This window comes from Nothobranchius furzeri, chromosome 6 (genome assembly GCF_043380555.1).
Source record: "Nothobranchius furzeri strain GRZ-AD chromosome 6, NfurGRZ-RIMD1, whole genome shotgun sequence".
In the NCBI taxonomy this organism is placed as follows: Eukaryota; Metazoa; Chordata; class Actinopteri; order Cyprinodontiformes; family Nothobranchiidae; genus Nothobranchius; species Nothobranchius furzeri.
Genome location: NC_091746.1, coordinates 28,794,918 through 28,816,526, shown reverse-complemented (window position 1 = coordinate 28,816,526; position 21,609 = coordinate 28,794,918). Strand labels below are relative to the sequence as shown.

At 42.5% G+C, this 21,609-nt stretch overlaps 1 protein-coding gene across 1 annotated transcript in view; it reads left to right on the top strand.

The window, feature by feature from the left end:
• The window catches only part of LOC139070282 (neuronal acetylcholine receptor subunit alpha-7-like), a 69,781-nt gene that overhangs the window by 38,108 nt on the left and 10,064 nt on the right, over positions 1–21,609 (top strand). The window contains exons 5-9 of the mRNA XM_070552089.1: positions 8,725–8,804; positions 9,377–9,544; positions 13,529–13,723; positions 14,133–14,219; positions 21,405–21,514. Coding sequence (XP_070408190.1) covers positions 8,725–8,804; positions 9,377–9,544; positions 13,529–13,723; positions 14,133–14,219; positions 21,405–21,514 — 640 coding nt within the window. The remainder of the gene's footprint in view (positions 1–8,724; positions 8,805–9,376; positions 9,545–13,528; positions 13,724–14,132; positions 14,220–21,404; positions 21,515–21,609) is intronic.

Sequence of the window (21,609 nt, the reverse complement as noted above, 5' to 3'; positions counted from 1 at the left end):
TCTGATGTTGACGGATAAATGCAGCGACCCAAAGGCAAGGGTCTGCAACCCTTACAAGACAAAAAGTCATTGTGGCCATTTTCATAAATGAGGACATAAATGAAGATAAAGTGTTTTAATGAGTTACATTACTTTCTCTCTACAATATGTGTACTAATGTTGTGAAATTGTGATACTTTTTCTCATATTGTTTAAGCTCAGAGGTGTGGCATTTTTAAAATCTTATTTCTGATTATAAAGGGTCACTCTGTGCTTTCATGCAGGCTGAACATGAAAATAGTCTCCTACACCTACCTCCTGCATCAGCTTCTAATAGAAAACAGACGGTGAAACTCTAGGATTAGAAAATCCTGACAGATCTACATCACACCGTCACTAACATTCGTGGACTCACCCATCTTGACTCACGACGGGGAAGGCTGTTGTTGGTTTAGCGTCCAAGAAACAGCTAGTAGAAGCTAACCATTAGCATTAGCAACTTCACCACACGGCAGATCTCCTTCAGGCTTGTGTTGTTTGTGGAGATAAAACATAAATTCAGCAGAGTCGAGATGCGTTGCTGTTAGCCAGTCAGAGGTGAAATGCCCAAATATCAGGAAATAAGACTCCAAATCCTGTCATCTTAAGCTCAGCTGTGCTTTTTGTCCCATGGGTATGACTTACAAGGCATTATTACATCGTAGTTTTTATGACAGTGAAATAAAATGGACACTAGGGCGTGCTAAAAGCAGGCCAAAACTGAAAAGTTTCCCTTTAAAAATGAAAGATCTGCCAAAAGGGTGGCCAGGGGTTCGTCTGGCATAACGTGGAATATAGGAAAAAATCCCTCAAGAAATGTTTGGCCTTGAGACTTTTCCCATACATAATTGTTTACGTTATATGAAGTTTAGATGGGGAATCAAATACAAATCTATGTTTTTCTTAGCAAAGAACATAAATACTGCCACTATTTTAAAGAGGACCCTTTTAACTGAACACTAATAATGAAACTGCAGGGGAATTTCACTTTCGAAGACACTAATGGTGTATTTGTCTGCTGTTCAGGACAATGTGACTTAAACAGCTTTTCTTATTGAGTTGCTGACAATAAAAAGCACCAGGGGAGAGTTGTTGTGGGATTGTTGATCATTATTGTAACTCTTAAACCCCAACAGAGGGTATTTATTCCATCAGTGTTTATGACTGCAAAGATGCAGTTTTCTTCCTGATACACCTGCTCAGGAAACAGCTCTTGTTCTTGTAATGTAAAAAAAAGAAAAAAGAAAAGACGATTCAAAGATGAAAATAAATTTAATTGCATTTCAGCCCCCATTGACGTGGTTAATTTTTTTATGATCAAATGAGTAAAGATTTTCTGCTGGGCTCAAGTTTAGTGTGTGTGTGAAAGAAGGAGGGCGATGAAAGCGAAAGCCATGAGGTTTGGCCGTCTAACGGAGATGACACAGAATATTAAGCTGCTTATGGTGGGGACCACCAATCACAAACCATAATAATGACAACAGTCCTGACGCACACCCAGATTCAATCCCATGTTATTTGTGCATTTAGTAGAAATCCTGGGAAAATATGATTTGGTTTTATTTACCTAAATTAAGGAAGCGAGCAAAAGAAAAGATTAAAATTGTGAGATAGAAGATTTAATGTTCCCCATTGGGAAATAAGGTCATGGCTGTTGAAACACTTGTGCACAAATAAATGTATTTAAAAAAAACTGGGTGACCTTCATAGAAAACACATGTACAAATGGAGCTGGAATGGCATTTCAGAAGGTGTTAGCATCTTTAGGGAGGACTTAGGCTCCGTATGACTGATGCTCCTATTTCCTCCGGTAAATTTTATACCAAAAATGACACAAAAATCTTCAGCGACAGCTTGTGCTTTAAACTGGTTACTTGATAAACAAACATATACAAGCACACAAAAAAGTTAAATGGAAAAACTACGTATCCACAAGCTAGTTTGGACAATAAACAACAAAGAGAGAGGGAGGGAGGTCAAAAAGACCTCACCGGCCGTTTTTCTGTCCGGAACTTTTTCTCCGGAACAACGGAACTTTTTCACTCGTCTCTGCACAGGTCCTCCCATTGTCCAGTCAAACAAATTACTTTTTCAGTTTCCGTTTGCAGCGAAAAAGAACAATTTTCAGTTTAAAATCAACTTTTACATTTACAGTTTGTGCATTTTTAACCACAACATGCTGCAAACAATCAGCAATCTGCATATATAGTATATTAACATTCACCCTCTAGTTTAGTTTTCTACAGACATTATGGTAAATGGCTACAACCCCCCAAGGTGCTTCGCAACACAATCAGTAATTCACCCATTCACATTCACACACATTCTACAGACATTATAACATATTATTTTCCACATAAACAAAGTCCAGTTAAAATAACTTAAACATGTTGTGCCATTTTTAGAATTAATCAGACTTTTTTTGGTTGCCTTATCATTTTTTTATACCTAGTTTACCCCATTTTTTACTTTACTGTTTGAAACACACTGCACATAAATCTGTATTTAGCATCCTTGGATGCCCACGTTTCTCTTTGCTACTGTCAGCACATCAACAACCCCACATTCCAGATGTATTTCTGGGATCATTGGGTTGGAGTCCAGAAATCCCCACAGAAAAAGAAAGGAATTGCTCTTATAAAAATATCATGTGGGAATGGCGTGGGAATAGCATTAAAAGCTTTTTTGCCATAAATTTCTAAAGTTGCATGAACACCGTGCAGTTTGTCTGATGGCTACATTTCCATCTTTTTCTCAACTCCTACGGGACTTCATAAAAAACAGTCATTGCTATGTAAGTGACTGACTTTTGTTGTTGTTGTTTTGTGTTTTATAACTCAGCAGCTCACACAGAAAAGGAGATTACTACCAACATAAATAATTTTTTTCAGAGTAAAATCATTACATCAGGGTCCAGAGCTTTCATCGTGGCTTCGTCCAGAATGTCTGATTTATGGATTTTTTATTTCTCTTGCATGAAATTGTCATTTATTTATGTCATCTGACTACTCAAACTGCATTTATTCATTCTGAAGGCAAAACAACCTTTCAACACTCCAATTAAATCAGAGTGCTACTCCTACACTGCTTACTAATTTAAATAAAAGACTAAATTTATCCCTAAATCAGCCTCCATTTCGAAGACTTTTGGTGAGTTTTAATATTTGGATTTTATTCAGTAGTTTAGTAAGACTGTCCCCGAGGATGATTGTTTATTCTCATATGGATGTCCTTGTCTGTGTTAAGAGTTATTTATTTTTAATAATTTCTGCTGATTGTTTGTAAAACAACAAATATATGCACATAGGCTACAAAAATACAACAACCAAAAACTATTCACGTAACTAAGAAACTCCATTAGGAGTGCTCTTGGTTGATCATGGCGGCTTCTTCACAGTATTTTTCCAACCACTTTAGATTTCCTCTCTACGTAGTAAAGGAAAAGCTAATATGATTGATTTGAAGGAAATAAAACAGCATCAGTTAAAGCTTTGTCCTGTTAAAAAAAGTTTCTGAATGTTACGTTCAACCTTTCAAGCAAAACGTCTTCAGGATTCGCTGTCGGCCTCTGGTCTCTTCCAGTAAGTGGCAGGAAAATAACTGACAGTAACAAATGATGGAGTCAGCATTCAGTCATTATTCAGGCTCCACTGTACCTCATCCAGCAGCATAAAGAAGTAAATGTCACTAAATATTTACTTAGTAAGCATAAATAAATATGTTGTCTTTATCTCTTAATTACTTTTCTTAAGGAGATTATTCTATCCATGCATTACTTAGCATAATAACAACAAGATGACTCAAATTCAGGGAAGTGTAATGACAATGGAGGATTAAGGATAATTATAACAATAATAGATGATGCATGTTTAATTTTATATAGTTAGGAATATTTTGCACATAAACTCCTGAAATTTTGATGCTCACATAAATCCTGATGTGGAGCAACATTTTAGAAATGCAGTTGAAATGCTGCAGTGTTTATTTTCACACCAGCCTGGTGCGTTTGTCATTTTATTCCCCAAAAGCAATGAAGTATTGATCTGCAGAGACCTTTTCTCTGAGGACAGAACACAAAAAACCTGCTCAAAAACAGAAAAAATATTATTACAGCAAAACAAACCTGCAGGTTCACTGGTTCTACAGATCCAGGTTGTTTTTGTCCCTCTTCTGTTTGTTTATGCATATTTCATAAACAACGTTTTTTAAAACATTATTAAGAATGTATATCGCTGGGTTATTCAGAGCTGGAGACACAAAATATTCAGAAAATATGGGAATTCTGAGTTTTAATCTCAGTTATTTGGTTACTTGTGATGTTTTTGTGTGGCTGGAAAGGAATGACAACATTGTCATGGATATTGTGCAAATGTTCTTGTCACATCTTAGTCACAAATTGTTGTTTTTATGCTGCATTGGTATTTATTTTTTAAATAATTTTTGTTACAGTCGAGGCTCCATTTGTACCATAGACTGTACATATAATGGACAACCCCTCCGCATCATCACCCATAGCTCTCTAAAGAGCTGAACTGAAGCACAGTGGGCGATTCCCACCACCACTATTTTGGCCATGTCTCGTTACTCCCTTAAAAACACATAATGACACAGAGAGCTGAGCTGTGAGGGTTGAGACAGATAATGCACCCATCAAACTCTGGTCCAGTGTAGCTACGAGCTAACTGAGCTAACTGAAGCTAACTGATGTTGGCGGGCCCTTTTAGCCAGGTAACTGCAGTTGTGGGACTCTACTACCCTCTGCCTTCTAGGCTGTAAATGGTAAATGGCCTTTATCTGTTTAGTGCCTTCGTACGGTTCTACAACCCCCCAAGGCGCTTTACAACACAGTCAATCATCCACCCATTCACACACATCCACACACTGGTGGTTATGATAGGCTGTAACACTTTCAATGTGGGGCCAAGGCTGAAGCCTTCTCTGGAGCAAGCGAGGCACTGATGATGACTCATCTGACACCTGTCAGTCAACTTATGAATAATCTCAAGCTTTAATTACATTTAAGTGGAATTCATCCCACTCAAAGTAGTTATGATGGTAATCTTGACGTATAAAACCTAAAACGTTTTTTTTTGTACCAGGCTGTAAACATGTTTATTTCTGCTGTGAAGGTGTTCATTTTAACAGGGGAGTTGGATCTAGCCCCTAGTGGATGAGGGAGGAACTGCAATGTTTGTCACTTCCATGTTGGCTTCGCTTTAGGCAGGCGGTGTTTCCCACTTGGTGTGTGCGAGTATGTCTGTCTATATAAATTTGTATTTTTAAAATAATTTTACTTACTTAAGGCATGTGTTTAGAAGTACTTATTTTGGCATAACAATATTTTTGATCTAGTGTAATGCACATTGAGATGTTTCATGAAATATGCTACCAGAAACAACTCGTTCTCGCTGGGGGAACAATTTTCTCTTCACGGCACTCGAGGAGTACAGATGCTTCTCTCTTTCACTCCCTTATCTTTATTTCTCAAGGCTCTTTGTCCTGTCTGCCCACAGAGCACTTCTCCGCATTTCTTCTGAAAAACTCTATTTTTACTAACCATGGATTTGATAAACTGATCATTCAATGTGATCGATAAGATTTTTCCAACAATGGGAACGGAGCAGGGGGCTCCCACCACGGGGTACACACCTGGTGGGATATATTTTGGATTCCTGGAAGGAGTGGAAGATCGTATGCCTCTCCCAGCTGTCCATTGAGGATGTAGAAGACGTGTGGATATTCAGCCTGATGATCGCTGGATTTCTCCTGATTGGAGTGGGAGGATATCTGGTTTTCTGGAAATTTGGGAAGACGGGAGCGATTGGAGGGCGACCCGCACCCACGGAAAGCACCGTCCATGTGAAGACTTCTCAGACTGGGACATTACTCGAGGTGAATCGTAAGCTGGACAATGTTCTAGCTGCGATACCGGTATTAGTGCGCAAAGTGGATGTCATCTCGGAGAGAGTCACCGGACGGTGTGCACAGGTTTAAAAACCCAAATTGGCTTCACTGAAGAACTGGAATGATCAGTTTAAAGACTGAAGGCAGAGAGGAACATTATCTCAGCCTGACCCAAACAAATTCTTGTTATCTGAATCTGACGCCATGGTAGCCTTGAGCGGCAAGCAACTAAAACCCCCACGAAGGAATGCAGACAGATGCTGTGAAACACCCCCCCACCCCCACCTTTGGATTGGGGGGCTTCAGCCTGGCGAGGTCATCAATCTGTAGGAGTCAATGTACTCTTTGCTTCTCCCAAGATCTCCCTCCCACCTGTGACTGTACAGTAGATGAGCGCCGTAGATGGCTGCTCTCCCTGGGGGAAACAGGATCCCAGCCTGTGGAGGGTAACTCTGAAGTAGGGTTGTCACGGTAACCGGTATAGCGGTAAACCCCGGTAAAAAAGTTGACAATAAAAATAACCGTCCAGTATTTAAAAAACTAAATTATCTCGGTGGGTTTACCGTGGCCGCGGTTTCGGCGCGGTGACCCTTACCAGCCACCGTCGCTTCAGCTGAAGTTCCCGCGGCGCGCACTTTTTAGTTTGCAACGGCACCAAAACTTTGAAGCTGAAATAATGGCCGAAGGAGGAGACGGCAGTGCCCAGGACATCCATCAGCCCTCAAAGAAGACTAAATCGGAAGTATGGGCATATTTTGGATTTCTGAAAAATGCTGAGGGACAGTTAATAGAAGACTGCTATCCCGTTTGCAGAACGTGCAGGAAACAAGTGTCTGCAAAAGGCAGCAACACTTCGAATCTAATGGCACATCTGCGTGACCATCACCCACGTCTCTACAGCCAGTGCAAGGTAATTTAACATTAGCATTTTAGCTTAAATGCATGACGTGAGGACTTTTGGCTGAGGGAGAATGCAACGAGTCGCCGCAGCGTCCTCTGCCAGCATTTAAACCGTGTCACGGACACCCTGTTGCTGGATGAAGCATCTTATTTGTTGATGATGAAGAGAAATATACAATTAGTTCCTTGTCATTGATTTGTTTACTTATTCAATGCCATTTATACTTGAACATTTGGATTTGATTACATAGTGTAGTAGTTATTTTAGTCATTTGTTTAAAGTGGCTATTTATTTTAAATACATATTTTTTAAGGTTGACTTGTACAGTGCTCAAGTCAAGTGTGGACTGGAGTTTTAGATTTTCATTTTGATAATGAAGAAAACAAGTATATGAGAAAACAAGTGGTGTTTCTTTGATTTGTTTACATATTGTTTATGTTTTGAATGTTTGGATTTGTATAATTTAAACCTGCACTGACTACTGTAACATGTTCCAGAAAAATAAGCTATTTAATCCTTTACTTGTGAAAAGTTGCACTTTTGTTAAGGCTTTGTGTTATTTTAGGTTTAATAAACACTGTTAAACCTTTTCAAAACTATTTCAGTTTGTGTAGAACAGGACTATCAATGCTTTCTGAACATATGCAACACCGTTTAAAAAATACCGCGGTAATACCGAAATCCGTGATAATTTTGGTCACAATAACCGTGAGGTTACATTTTCAAACCGTGACAACCCTACTCTGAAGTGCCTTTTTTCCTCTACCTGAACCAATCCTCATGTTGCCCTCTGATCTCTATTAAGGTAGCGCCACTCGGGTTGCGAATGACCACAGTCACCAATTCTTGTCATGTGTCTATGCCCATGTATGTCTGATCTCTGAATTGTGTGTACTGAAACTCTAATTTCCCTCTGGGATTAATAAAGTATTGATTAACATCTGAACCCAAAAAGACCATAAAGCACTTTAAGACATATTTGTCTGTCATACTAACAAAGTTACATTTCATGAAAAATTATATTAAATACTTTAATTCATGTATTTATAAATTAAATATGTGAATCAAATGATTCCAGAAATTTGATGCAGATTTAGTTTTGATTTGCTCACTCGAGTGTATTATGACAGTTTCAAATGGCTATCTCATGTTTTTGCACCTCTCAAACCCTGGAAACGAAACAAGGAAGGGTTCTAGAAGTGCATGCTGACTCGCATAAGAGCGCGGCCCTGAGAGAAACAGATCTCAAAAGCATCCTAACACCCCCCCCCCCACACACACACACACACACACACACACACAGAGTCAGAGCCCAATGAGACACGAGAAAAAAGGCGCTGTGAGGATTTACTTACATCATTTATATCAGCAGATTCAACAGAATCCCGCCCGTCTACCCACCCTCCTTCAGGCAGAAGATTTTGCAGCCTTGAAGCCTGGAGAACGAGTCTGAAGATCGTTTTCTTCTCTGAGGCTGTGAGGCACATGACCTCTGACCCTTCAGCTGTCCTTTCTCTAAGTTGCTGGTTTGCTGGCCTGAATAACACACATTGTGTTTTAGATGGTGTTCAGTGACAACAACAAGCTAAAAGGGAAATGCGTGTTTTATTGTCCGAGTTCATTTAAAAGAGAACCGTTCAGACTCTGAAGTGTTTATTTGTATCTGTTAGAAATGATCCGGCGAGGAGTTTTGTTCTCTGGAGAGAAATGCAGCTTTTATGTGTAACATGTTAAATGAAACATCCACATTATCACCTTCATTCTCATGTTTTCCCTCTCTGGCTGCTGTAATACTGATCAGGCTCTTTAACCTTCTTTCACTCCTTTCTTTTAATCCCTGACTTTGTAATTTGATCATGTGCTGTTTTAACGTTATGCCAACCGCTCCTGTCTCAATGCAGCGCCGATGAGAGGTTCGATGCTACGTTTCATACAAACGTTCTGGTGAATGCTTCGGGGTCCTGCCAGTACCTCCCACCAGGTGAGACTTCATCCTCTTCTCCTGTTACACATTCCGGTTTCTTATGGAAGAAACACAGCCACAACAGGATGACTTCTTTTAGACATGACATTTTTTTATTCCATCAACAAAAATTTAACAACTGTGGTGGCCTCCAGGTGACCCAACCCAAAGTAATCATCACTTGATCGATTTGAGTGGCTTTTAGCCAATGAAATGACATTTCATTGATCACGTGACCAGTGAGGTGTTGGCTCGATCAGTGACGATTGCTTTGGCTTGGGTCTCCAGAAGGTCACATCATTTATTGGACCCCATTGGATTTGAACCCACAAGCTCCCATCAGGGCAAACACTCATACTACCAGGCCACTGAGCTGGAACATTGCACAATAAACTGAAAATGATTTCTCACCCAAACATTCAAGTTGTTGGCACAAAAACGGCTTTTGCCACTCTGGGTCCAGATCTCAGCTGTGGTACCCCAGAACCAATGACGCACAGGCAGCCAGAGCAGAACGCCATGGTCATGTGAGCTCACCGAGCCTAAAAAAGTCACTAAACGCCTTAAAGCTCTGCTGTACTTCGGTCCAGGTATCCTAAAAAGTACCTGCTACATCGATGTCCGGTGGTTCCCATTCGACGTGCAGAAGTGCGACCTGAAGTTCGGCTCCTGGACCCATAACGGCTGGTTACTGGACCTCCAAATGATGGAAGTGGACATTTCTACCTACATACCCAACGGGGAGTGGGATCTTGTAGGTGGGTCTTAGTGACGATTTTAGATATTTTTCCCTGGTGTGTGTTGAACTCAAAGACATTTGCTCAATAATGTGAAATCAGTTTTCACAAGATTCTCAGGATTTTAATGGAGTTTAGCTTTTTTCATGTTGTGCATTTGCTGAACTTCATAAGTTTGCCAAATTCACCCTTACCCCCAAATTCCACTACCTCCGCTCCGCTCCGCTCCGACACGAACGCCGGAGCAAAATCGGTCCCGTTGTAGTCAATCAGAGCAATTCCACTACTGCGGCCGTGCTCCGACAGTGCGGCGCCGCTCTCTGTTCCGGCGTCCGGCAAAAATAGAATCGATCCTATTTTCGCCGGACGCCGGAGCACCTCCGCAGTAAATGGACAGAAATCACAAACGCCCAACAGGAAAAGGAGCAAGCACAATTTCCGTTTTTCACAATAAATCGATGAACAAAAGGCGTTTTTTGTTTCATATGCACAGGTTTAACAACTTTTAACAACTATCAATGGCGGCTGAAGTTTAAATGCACAAAAGTAAGCCATAAATACAGTTTCCACTATCAAAGTAGTCACACTTTGTTGATCCAAACACTGCTGACCTCTCAACACAAATGATGGGCAGATTAAACAGTTCATTTCGATGCTTCTCCCACACAACGGGTGTTTGGATCTAACTTCCGCGTTTATTGCTCGGACTGTATCGCAAGATCTCGAAAATCCCGCGCATGCTTGTTTGCCCACCTCAGGTCTCCGCACCGGAGCGGAGCCGTTGTAGAGCGGGTACCAGTAAAAATTGAGTTTGGAAGCGAGCGGCTGCGGAAGGCGGGGGCGGACCGGAGCGGAGCGGAGGTAGTGGAATTTGGGGGTTACTGGGAAAGTCCTCTTTGAGTTTAAGTAATGCCAACCCTAACCCTAACCTGTACATAAAAATAAAACACAATCAAATGAAATCAACCTGATAATAATTGACACATTTCTGCATGTTTGTGTTTGTTTGAATCAAGGAAGTTGCTGAGGTAAACAAAATCATTTCAGTTTTAAAACGAGACGTTTTTAGTGACTAAAACAGATTTGTTTCAGCATGGTGGCATGTCCTTTTGCAATATTTATTTCTCAGGAACGTCCACGTTAGCATAACATTTTATATAAAAAGTTTTACAAAAAACTATTTAGAGTTTTCTAAATGTCTAAAAATATTAGCAAATAGCTTTTTTTTTTTACTTCCTGTATGTCATCGTGGACGTCAGAGTTTAGCTCAACTATGAAACTGAGTTCTGACAAAAAAGACAAATTATCATTCTGAAGACAAAACAAATATTTTGACTAAACTTCAACAATAAAATTTGCACACTGTTCACAGAAAAGTCTGGACTCGGGCACGGATGATGCAAGCACCAGTTTAGTTTACATCCTACATGTTTTCTCCAGCGGTAAGAGCTCAGCGAGACTAAAGAGTTCTTCTCACTCTTTAGTCAAAAGAATCTGAGTGAAGTCAAAACATTGAATTTTAGAAGTCTTTAAACAAAAAGAGTTTTGTTTTCTCATCGTCTCAGCGTCACCGTGAGTAATTCACCAGGGGCCTCATTCATCAAGCTTGCTTACGCACAAAACGGGTCGGAAAACTGCGTAAGCAACTTCCCACGCAAACTTTGGGATTTATGAAAGAAAACTTAGCGGAAAAATGTGCACAACTTTAAGTTGACTAAGGACCTGGCTTACGCACGTGTTGGACATGGAGAGCACCTGCAGTGCTGCTGCTGAGAAGATACAATTATGAAATCCTGCAGCATTATCACTTGTACACACACACACACACACACACACACACACACACACACACACACACACACACACACACGCACACACACACACACAGCCTGAAGCGCAGAATGCAGAACATCAGCAGGGGGACAGATTGAGAAGGAACATCATGCGTCTGTGACAGTGTGTGTCCTGTCACTGTGACCCGATTGATCAGGCGCCCTGGCTACTTGTACAGGTGAGACCTCTGTTTGGCTGACTGGTTAGCGCGCGTGACTTTCACCCAGGAGTCTGGGGATTAAATCCAGATTGGACCATTGTTTTTATATCCGCCACAGATCTCGCTGAAGAAGTCAGCATTGACGGCTTCAGCAACGCTGTGCCACTCCGTGGATTTTCTCTTTTTTGTTTTGCAAAAGTACTTCCTTTCATTTCTCCACCTCACCCACACGTACCTCAACTTCTGCTTCTGTGAAATAGTGCTTCCTTGATCTGCCTTGATCTACGGTCGCCATGTCATTGGCTGCAACAGCCGGCTTATGTATATGCATGAGATCCACAAGGCACTTTGCATTGACTATTTATGGCAGTAAGTGGGGATGGTGAGGGCGGGATGTGACTCAAAAACAGCTGAGAAACATTCTAGATAGTTTCTGATTTATGAAGCGGAGATTGCATCCAGCTGTGCGTCCTCCGTGTTTGATAGATCACACACCTGCTTGGCATAAGTACATTTTTTTGCTGAGCTTAAGTACGGCTTTAGTAAGGACTCTACGCCATGTTTGATAAATGAGACCCCTGGTCTATTTAACACGTTTAGTTTGTTGGAGTTAAACCCAGAGACAGAAACACAGACTGTGTCAGACAGTGCCCAGAGAGAGAGAGAGAGAGAGAGTATGTGTGTGTGTGTGTGTGTGTGTGTAGGGGGGGGTTGCTTGAGGTGACAGTTGTCTTAGAGAAGGTTCACTTAATTCAGGACAGTTGGGATACGAGGTAGCCAAGAACACACACTTTTGGTGCCTCACACACACACACACACACACACACACACACACACACACACACACACACACACACACACACACACACACACACAGAGAGAGAGAGAGAGAGAGACAGAGAGAGAGAGAGAGAGAGAGAGAGAGAGAGAGAGAGTTAGAGAGAGAGAGAGTTAGAGAGAGAGAGTTAGAGAGAGAGAGAGAGAGAGAGAGAGAGAGAGAGAGAGAGAGAGAGAGAGAGAGAGAGAGAGGATCTACAAATTGGGTGGGGTGCTAACAAAATGCTTCTGGGTGGTTTAATCATAAATTCTTCTCTAGGTTGGTTCTAATTCATCCCTGATAGTGGACCACGAGACTCTCTTCATCTCATTATCACACACACACACACACACACACACACACACACACACGCAAGCACACACACACACGCACACACACACACACACGCGCACACACACACACACACAAACACACACACACACACACACACACACACACACCTGTGCACAAACACTCAAGCACATGAGGAACTGATTAATAATCAAGATTTTGACTGATTTCACAATCATCTCAAACGACTTGGTGTTATCTTGTTCCTTTGATTGAACACACACACACACACACACACACACACACACACACACACACACACACACTCATCTATGATCAGAGCAAGGTCGTATTGCTTCGCGTTCTCCACCCAAACACACAGATTATTTCTGTTAAACACAAACAGGAAGCAGATGAGGATATACGAGTTTCTCAATCCATAACTGAAATCTTCTTTGTAGACTTGTCGCCTTTCCAGACTTAAAGTTCATTTCGTTTTTATATTTTGAGTCTCAGAACATTGTCGTGGTCCGGAAGCACATCAGCATAGATGGATGTGAGCCGGTAAACATGCTGAAGGCATTTGAAAGGAATCTACAACCGTAGTGGATTATAACAGCAAAGGTTTGACAAGTGACTAGAATAAAATTTTAAATTAAACAGAAATGTTTTCATCTCCTTTTTCCCCCAAAATTAACATTTTTCAATGTAGTCGATCTAATCTGATTAATGATTTGGTTTAAACGGCAATCCAAGGATTTTATAATGAATTAACAATGTGTTGTTTTGCAGTTCTGCCCCTCAAGAAGTAACAAGTACGAAGCTGAACAGACGTGTCTTTCTCCTAGAGGGTTAGACTGTCCACATGTCCGCTGAACGCCGGTCGTATTCCCTTGACCCACAGGTGTTCCAGGGAAACGGAACGAGCTGTATTATGAGTGCTGTAAGGAGCCCTACCCTGATGTGACGTTCACTGTCACCATGCGCCGCAGGACGCTGTACTACGGCCTCAACCTGCTTGTCCCCTGCGTGCTCATCTCTGGTCTGGCTCTGCTGGTCTTCCTGCTCCCTGCTGACTCTGGAGAGAAGATCTCGCTGGGTACCAAGTCTTACACACAGAAATAACGTCACACCACCACAAATCATGATTATAACAGTAGACGGAAACAAAAATGGGTCTTTCTGCCCTGCCTCGATGAGCTCAGGTCCCAAAAGCAGTTATTTGTCATCGCGCTATGCTAATGCCGACATTAAGGCTGTGGATTAGCATTTGTGTCTGGCATTAATCACTGGCAGACGAGTAAAAGCACCAACATAAGCACAGAGAAGACATTCACCTGGACCTGAAAACGTCAGCCCCGTCAGCGAGGCGGAGACAAGCCACCGTAAATAAAACAAAACATTCTGAGATAAAGACACCCTTTTTCACCCAAAAACTTCACTTGTTTAGTTGTTTACACGCAGAAGCGGGGTGACAGGATGTGTTATCTGTTCTCATCTGTCTCCAGGCATCACCGTGCTGCTTTCTCTGACGGTGTTCATGCTGCTGGTAGCAGAGATCATGCCCGCCACTTCCGACTCGGTTCCTCTGATTGGTGAGACGCTACTCCTCTCTAATTATTACTCACTTTGGAGAAGGAAAAGTGGGACAGAAGAATCCTTTTAGGAATAAAATAAAAGTAGATTTCAAAATGTTGAACTGGTTTCGTTTGCTGTGGGTTGACATTTTCAGATTTATAAAGAGAAAAATTGGTTGAATTAGTGCAAACTTTTTATGAAGCTTGACGACGACGTCCCATCGTGTTTTTACCTGTTGGCGGCGTTGAGGAAACTGGAAGTTAGGTTAGGAGTTTCTGGAAAACAAAACACAAGTCAAGGTCTAAAATGGTGGGACAGAACCAGATGGATCAAGATCCAACCATGAACAGGATGCTGACAGGATGAGGTTTGTCCAGGATTTAAAAGGAACCCAGGTTACAAAACTTTGTGGTTCTTAAAAGATAAATGTTAGTATCAGTTATATTAAAATGGTGTAAAATACCTTGTTAATGTCTTCATTTTTATAAAATATGTAAAATCAGTTTAACTCGTCGGTCGCCATTGTTGTTAGCTTCGTAATGCTCTCTGGGTAGTGACGTCACATGGTTGTACCTCGGTTGCACCGGCCGGCTTTGGGACCCCGTAGGGACTGTTCAGCGACGTCAGCATGTCATCTGTTCAGCCTTTCAGTTTAAACCAGAGCGAAACATTAATGATGACATCACTGACCACGTTTCACAAAATGAGCATCAACAAGAAGAGCAAGAAGGGCGGGATGAAGCGAGAGCAGGACAAAACCGCAGGTGCGTGCGCAGCAAGGGCGTCTCCATGGTAACCGAGAGGGAGAGTGTTTGTTTTCAAGAGCTCGCATTTTTGTCAGCAGAAGTTAGCGGTAAGCTATCGTGTGATTAAACTTATTCAATTATGAATGATGTTGGATATTAGCATCCAGAGCTGTCGTGTGCTTCATAGATGATTAACATATTCAGTGAAACGACTTTAATCATTGTTGCAGATATTATTTATGTGGAGAACACTGAGTTGCTACCAAGCCCCCACAATGCGGGTGAAAAATTTAAGCAAACGCTTAAATGAAATAAATAGCAGTTCCACCCTCATCCACTAGGGGCTGGTGTCAGAAGCGAGCAAATCCTCATTGACTCCCATGTTAAAAACACCAATTTCACAGCAGAAATAAACATGTTTACAGCCTGGTACCAGAACATGTTTTAGGTTTAAATGATCTAGTTTACACTCATGACAACTCTGAGGGGGTGAATTTTTTTTCTCACTCTTCTGTTTAAGTGTATTAAAAGCCTAAAATTCTGTATAATTAATGAGCATTAGACCCACGTGACCACAGAGCTAGCTCCGTGGAAAGGCCTCAGTAGAGCCTCGGTCTGGCCTGGAAACTGTTCCGGGATTTTGCGTCTCTCAACTTAGACCAGTAGTTGTGCTGTTTGTGCGTTCTTTTTTGGATATTATTTGTGCAATTGTTGGACAAAATGACTTGCTGTGGCATTAATTGCACTAATAGAGCGTCCAAGGAGTCTCCACTTCATTTTTTTCGGTAAGTAAAATTATATTTATGTATTTTAGGTCACTGCCGAGCTGAGCTTAGGTTTTAACATGTACTGTTTAACCATGAAATTTAAATGTAATAGGGTAAAACCCAGTGCATTTAACATAATGCTGCACTTTAGAAAATGGGTTGACAGCGGAGTAGCATTCCCTTTTTGTGTTGTGCGCATGCGCGCACATGCTCAGTAATAACGGGTAGGATGGTTTACAGGGTAGGAGAAATTCCCAGAACACCGGCTTTCAGCAGCTCTCGGGAGACCTCTGTGTCCCACCCGGTTCTCCCCAGCAGTCAGCCCGGCGTATCTCTGACTCAGAAGCTCTGGTGTTGTGCACAGTTAACTCCGGTTGTAGCTAGGTTGCTACCTCCGTTAGCTTAGCTCCCACCTCCGCGTTAGCTTCAGGTTAGCTTGTAGCTAGGTGTCATCAGTTGATCCCAGCCTTACAGCCCCACCCTCAGCTCCACCTCTCTTCCCTTTTGTGGAATTGTCTGGGCTTGACGGAAACTGTGACACGGTCAAAATGGCGGTGGTGGCCACCTCCCATTTCTCTTCAAAAACGTGATATTGGAGCCTATAGAAACCCATTGTCCGATATTTATATGTCGATGGTTATTACACTTGCTGCTTGTTTTACTGACGGGAGAGGTGAACGTTCAGCTTCATTCGTGACGAGTGGCGTGTCCGATGGTTGGCTGAACGTGACAGAAGCGGCAGCTGCAGGAGCGGGTTGTTGGCTCAGGACAGCGTCCTGCGTCTCTTGTCTCTCCGAGGGCGTTCGGGCTCCTTGTGTGGGAAAATGGTCGCTAAAGCATTTAGTTATCTCCTCCTCTTATACCCAGACGCTCTGGTGAGCTCTTTAAGTAGTTGTGGTCGACTATAAGCCTCAAACGCATCCAAGAAAAATGTTGGAAACACAGCCGCGGATCTTTGGGAAGTTGTGTCCGTCCACAGGCATCTTCCCACTGCTTAAAGCTGTGAACTCACATCACTCCCCTTGTTGCCCTCTGACTGGAAATTACATCCAAAAGCAGCACAAGGCAGCATTTTACTTCATTATTAATACGGTGAGCGCGTAAACAAACACTAGCGTCAATAGCTACTCTTCCAAGAGCAACCAAAATACGTCATCGCCCCCAGAGTGCATTGGTGCGGAAAACATGGCGTCCTACGTAAGTCCAAAAATGTACTAAATATTACAGATTTATGCATAAATAGCAATATTTTGTGTGTTTCTAACAACATAGTTTTGTACAACAGAAACATTGTGGCTCATTAGGGCACACACGTCCTCATAGCCGGAGTTCCTTTTAAGCTAATCTGTAATGTGTTGATAACCAAGAGTCATCCACATCACCTGCAGGTATTTGAAAGTACATATTTGTAGTCAAGATGGCTGCCCCAGCTTACTGACATAAAAAAATGTAAAACCAGCTATTGTTTTGTTCATTTCAGAGCTACTTTAAATTTAACGCTGCATTAATTAAGAGTCATCCCCACCAGCTGACTGCACATGGTGACAGGGACCGCCAAGAAAGCGACTGCCAGAGCAACCCAACCCTTCTAAACACGAATAGCTCCAATCCAGTTAATGCTATTGGTCGCTGAGAGACAAGGTCTGGTCTTTTTTAGTGCGACAGTGGCAAATTTGGAAAACAGGTTATCTTAAAACATTGTTTTCATGCCTCTTAACAACGTTTTAACATAGTATAGCTATAAATATATTGTGGAGATAAAAGAAAAATGTAATAAAGGAAATCTCTCACATTTGTATAAAAACCTCCACCAATAACGCGTTTCGGACCAAAAGCAACAATCTGGTTGTCGGTCCCGCCGTACTTCTGCACTTCCGTGGGTCCTCCACTCATCACACACTTACGTATTTAGCAACAGAACACCGCTGGTGTGAGAGGTTCTCCGCTCAATAACATCAGAGAAGGAGAAACAGCCGGCTGCTACCGCTTCAACTTTAGGACAAACTACCAGAGTCCCAAAAATCAAATTTGAAGTCATGGACAACGAACAACGCTTGGACCTAGAAAACGACGACTGGCTCTCTCTCGTTTCCTTTGGTGAAGTGGGTTTTCGGTTCCGGCAGAAGCGTCTCAGGGAAGATACCGGAGGGGGAGCTAGAAATGCTACAGCAGCTTGGTTTGACAAAGATAATGTATACCTCCATCATTTCCCATCCTGGTTTTGCACAAAATGGGTCATTCAAGAAGTGCAAAACAAATTTTTGATTTGCATTTTATTTTTTTACATTAATCCAACCGCCTGCAGGGAGGTACAGTTACTCGGGAAGAAAGCTACACAAGGTGGGAGGAATCGTCAGTTAGCAGATTTAAGACAGTTGGTCATGATGGGCATACCGCCGAATAAGATAGCTACACCTTCCGCCACCGGACATTTTCTACACACCGAGTGACTAACGCGTTGTGACTGGGGAGTGGTGTTTGGGTTTGAGGTGGGCGTTTGATTGCTAATTCAGCATGTGAAGATTGTGCTCAGCGCTGGAGACACACATCATGATGTTTTGTGTGAGGCCCTACTGATGCAAACAAGAAAAGACAAGGCAGCGGGCAAAGTGATGAGAGGGGAGGCAGCAGACAGAATTGCTGCTCTGCATCATCTGGCAGCTCAGCGACGTAAAACAAAGCCATTAGCCAAGTTTTCTTCATGAGAGCGGATGTTCCAGCACACTGCAGACAAAGCAGAGCTGATAAAGTGAACTGAAATGCTCCACAGCAATCGCCCTGACAGCTTTTCACGAAGCTTCTAGTTACACTTTCACATGCAGATGGGATGCTTTGATTGGTCCATTTCTCTGTGAGCTAACAGCTGCATCAGATGCATGTAGACGGGATGTCACGCTTCCCAAAATGCACATAATGTGCAATTTCATGTGTCTGTGGCTTCTGCTGTGTTTTTGTTTTGGTTGGATTGCAGATGGGAAACATCATGTTAGTCATCCTGTTTTCAGCCTTCAGGGGGTCTCGACCTCAGATTAGCTGACATGGATAAAAACTTCCCTCTGACTAAACAAACCGATGAGTTGGCTGCAGTCTTACCATGTTTACTTTAAGGGTCCAGTATCATGCTATGTGAACAAAGTCAGGCACAGTAAGTGATAAAATATTACCGTTGGCGCTATAGAGAAGTCGTTTATCTTAAATAAGAGTTATTTACATCAGCCTGAGTTTCTACCCGGAAATAAAATCCATTGTTTCAGTGAAACTCTGTCTGTTAGGCGAGTCAGTATTTGTATGGCTATTGTCGTCCAGTAGTGAAAGCATCTGTCTGCCATGTGGGTTTGAATCCTGGTGGTGTCTGCGGCCATTTATTTAGCCGACTGAAGTAGATTTCATGTTTTTATAGTTTAGCTTCATTGATTCTTTTCTGCTAAATATTTTGTGTCTCTAAAGCCCCCTTCAGACAGGCCATGAAAAACGGAAATGTTCAGGACTCTGTCCGTAAAACCTTTGTGTCTGAATACAAACATCCGGATAACGTGTTCCGTAATTAAACCGGACGACGCCCCTGGTAACAGGTCCGGACTTGTTACGGACAAGGTGGCTGCTTCAGACTGGTGAGGTCGAGTTCCGGACAGGGAGGAGGAGTGGACCGGGGGACGCTGTGTGCTCCTAGATAGCTCGCTCCTGTAGCATGCAGCAAACCATGGCAGCTCGCCTCCTACGGTACCGTCTAGACGCGCGACGGAGCGCATCACACCGCTTCCGTGATTCCTTTAACCATTGAGCGCCATCATCCAGGTCTTATGCGTCTTCGTGTGCGCAGAATTATGCTTAACATAAGTCTGATCCCCAGACATCTGGAAGTCTTCCCTGCTGTGTGAAGGCAGCCGAAAGGACTAGTTCCGGTACAAAAGGTGTGTCTGAAAACACAGTTCCGGTTAAAAACCGGACTGAATTGTCCACACATATTCCAGAGTGTCAATCTGAAAAGGGCTTAAACATCTTTGAATTTGGTCGTTTCCAAGCAGCATTTTAGTTTGTTTACTCGGGTCACCTAACATGGACTCACACTGGCTTAAGAAACAGAAAGAAAGTAAAAACAAAAAGACTTTTAAACCGTTTACTGAGGAAAACATAATACAGGCGAGCGTGGCTAAAAAACAAGAAAGAAGTTACTGCTCGATGCGAACCTGTGCAAAACGACATGACAGCCTTCGCCTTACGGGCTCGACACACGGGAGGCGACTTCGCCTCTCTTCCGTTCATTTTCAATGAGACGTGCGCGACAAAGCGATAATTGCGGGTCTCCCTCCTACTGAGCGAAACGCGAAAAACGTGCGTGTGAAATTTTGCGCTCGTGCACGTGTCGTGCACAGGCGACCCAGCGACGCGAACCCAGAAAGGTGAAATATTTTCAACTTTTCATCGTTGTCGCTCGGACGAGGACCAATCAACGCAGGTTTCGTTCACTGACCAATGAGCGGACAGGATGCTCCGTACACCTCCGAGCAAACATGGAGGAGAAGTTGATTATTATTATGTTTTATAGTAAAATCTGAAGTAAGATTTCACATAACTCTAGCAGCACCTTGTGAAACATCATATCTACCGCTTTATTAACTCTGAACCGCTTAAATAACCTTAATTCCCTCCAACCTGACACAGCCAAACAAAACAACGGAAGTTTCGATTTCGCCACGGAACAGAACACGTAGACGGCTTTGCCGCTGGCCGCTGCCGCGGGTCGCCTCCCGTGTGTCAGGTAATAAAAGCGACAGCGACGAATTTTGCTGTTCGCGGTCGTTTGTCGCCTCCCGTGTGTCGAGCCCCTAAGCCACATGTCCTATGGTGGCCAGGAGATGACAGGTGTCAGATTAGATTAGCTTCCGGGGGAGGAGCAGGACCTGATGACGAGATGAGTCTCCACTGACACCTTATAGGATTTTCAAAGTAAAACTCTAAATTTGCAGCTGAAACAGAAAAATGCATGAACGCAGCCAAAAACAGGATTGTCTTTTTATTTATTTAATTTCATGAGGAAATAACAATATCACATGGTAAAAAGCTCCAAAAAGCTGATTTTCCATGATGTGGTCCCTTTTATCAGGTCACATTTATTGTTTACGGGAGAAATCTGAAGTTAACTCATTCACTGTCAGCCGTTTCCTGATCACTAACGGCCTTCGATGCCAGCGTTTCTCACCGTTTTTACTGTTTTTTTTAAGAGTCACAGAACGTTGCGCGCTAGCATGATGTCGATGTCAAAACAACCAAAACAAAGAGGAGACTCACCTCTTACATCGGGAAGACGCCGCGTGTTTCGAGCGTTATCCGTTCTTTCATAATCCGTTGTCGAATTGTGATCGGCAGACGCTTTTCCGGTTCGCACCTCACTTTTTTTACAGGAAAGGCCCAAAACGATCTCCTAACACATGGATGGTCTGCTTCCTGATCATGTGATCTGTGACGTATGCGGATGAAGATCGGCTTCAGGGTTGAGATGTTTGTTCTCTTAGCGCGGGGGCTCGTTCCGATGCTCAAAACAGTAAAAAAAATGCAAATGACGACTTTAGTCGTCATTGGCAGTGAATGAGTTAAGATTGGGAACTAAACATCAAATGAAAGGCTATAATTGCATGTTACAGCAAAATGTTTTAGTATTTGATTTGGATCTGTTGTCATTCCTCCTCAGCTCAGTACTTCGCCAGCACCATGATGATCGTGGGCTTGTCTGTGGTCGTAACCGTCCTCGTTCTGCAGTTCCACCATCACGATCCTCGAGGAGGGAAGATGCCTAAATGGGTACATTAATCAGGAAATAGAAACGTAATTTTCTTCATTTTTCCTCTCCATCTGATAGATGGTGGGATCATTTCAAAGACTAGCAGAGGATCACA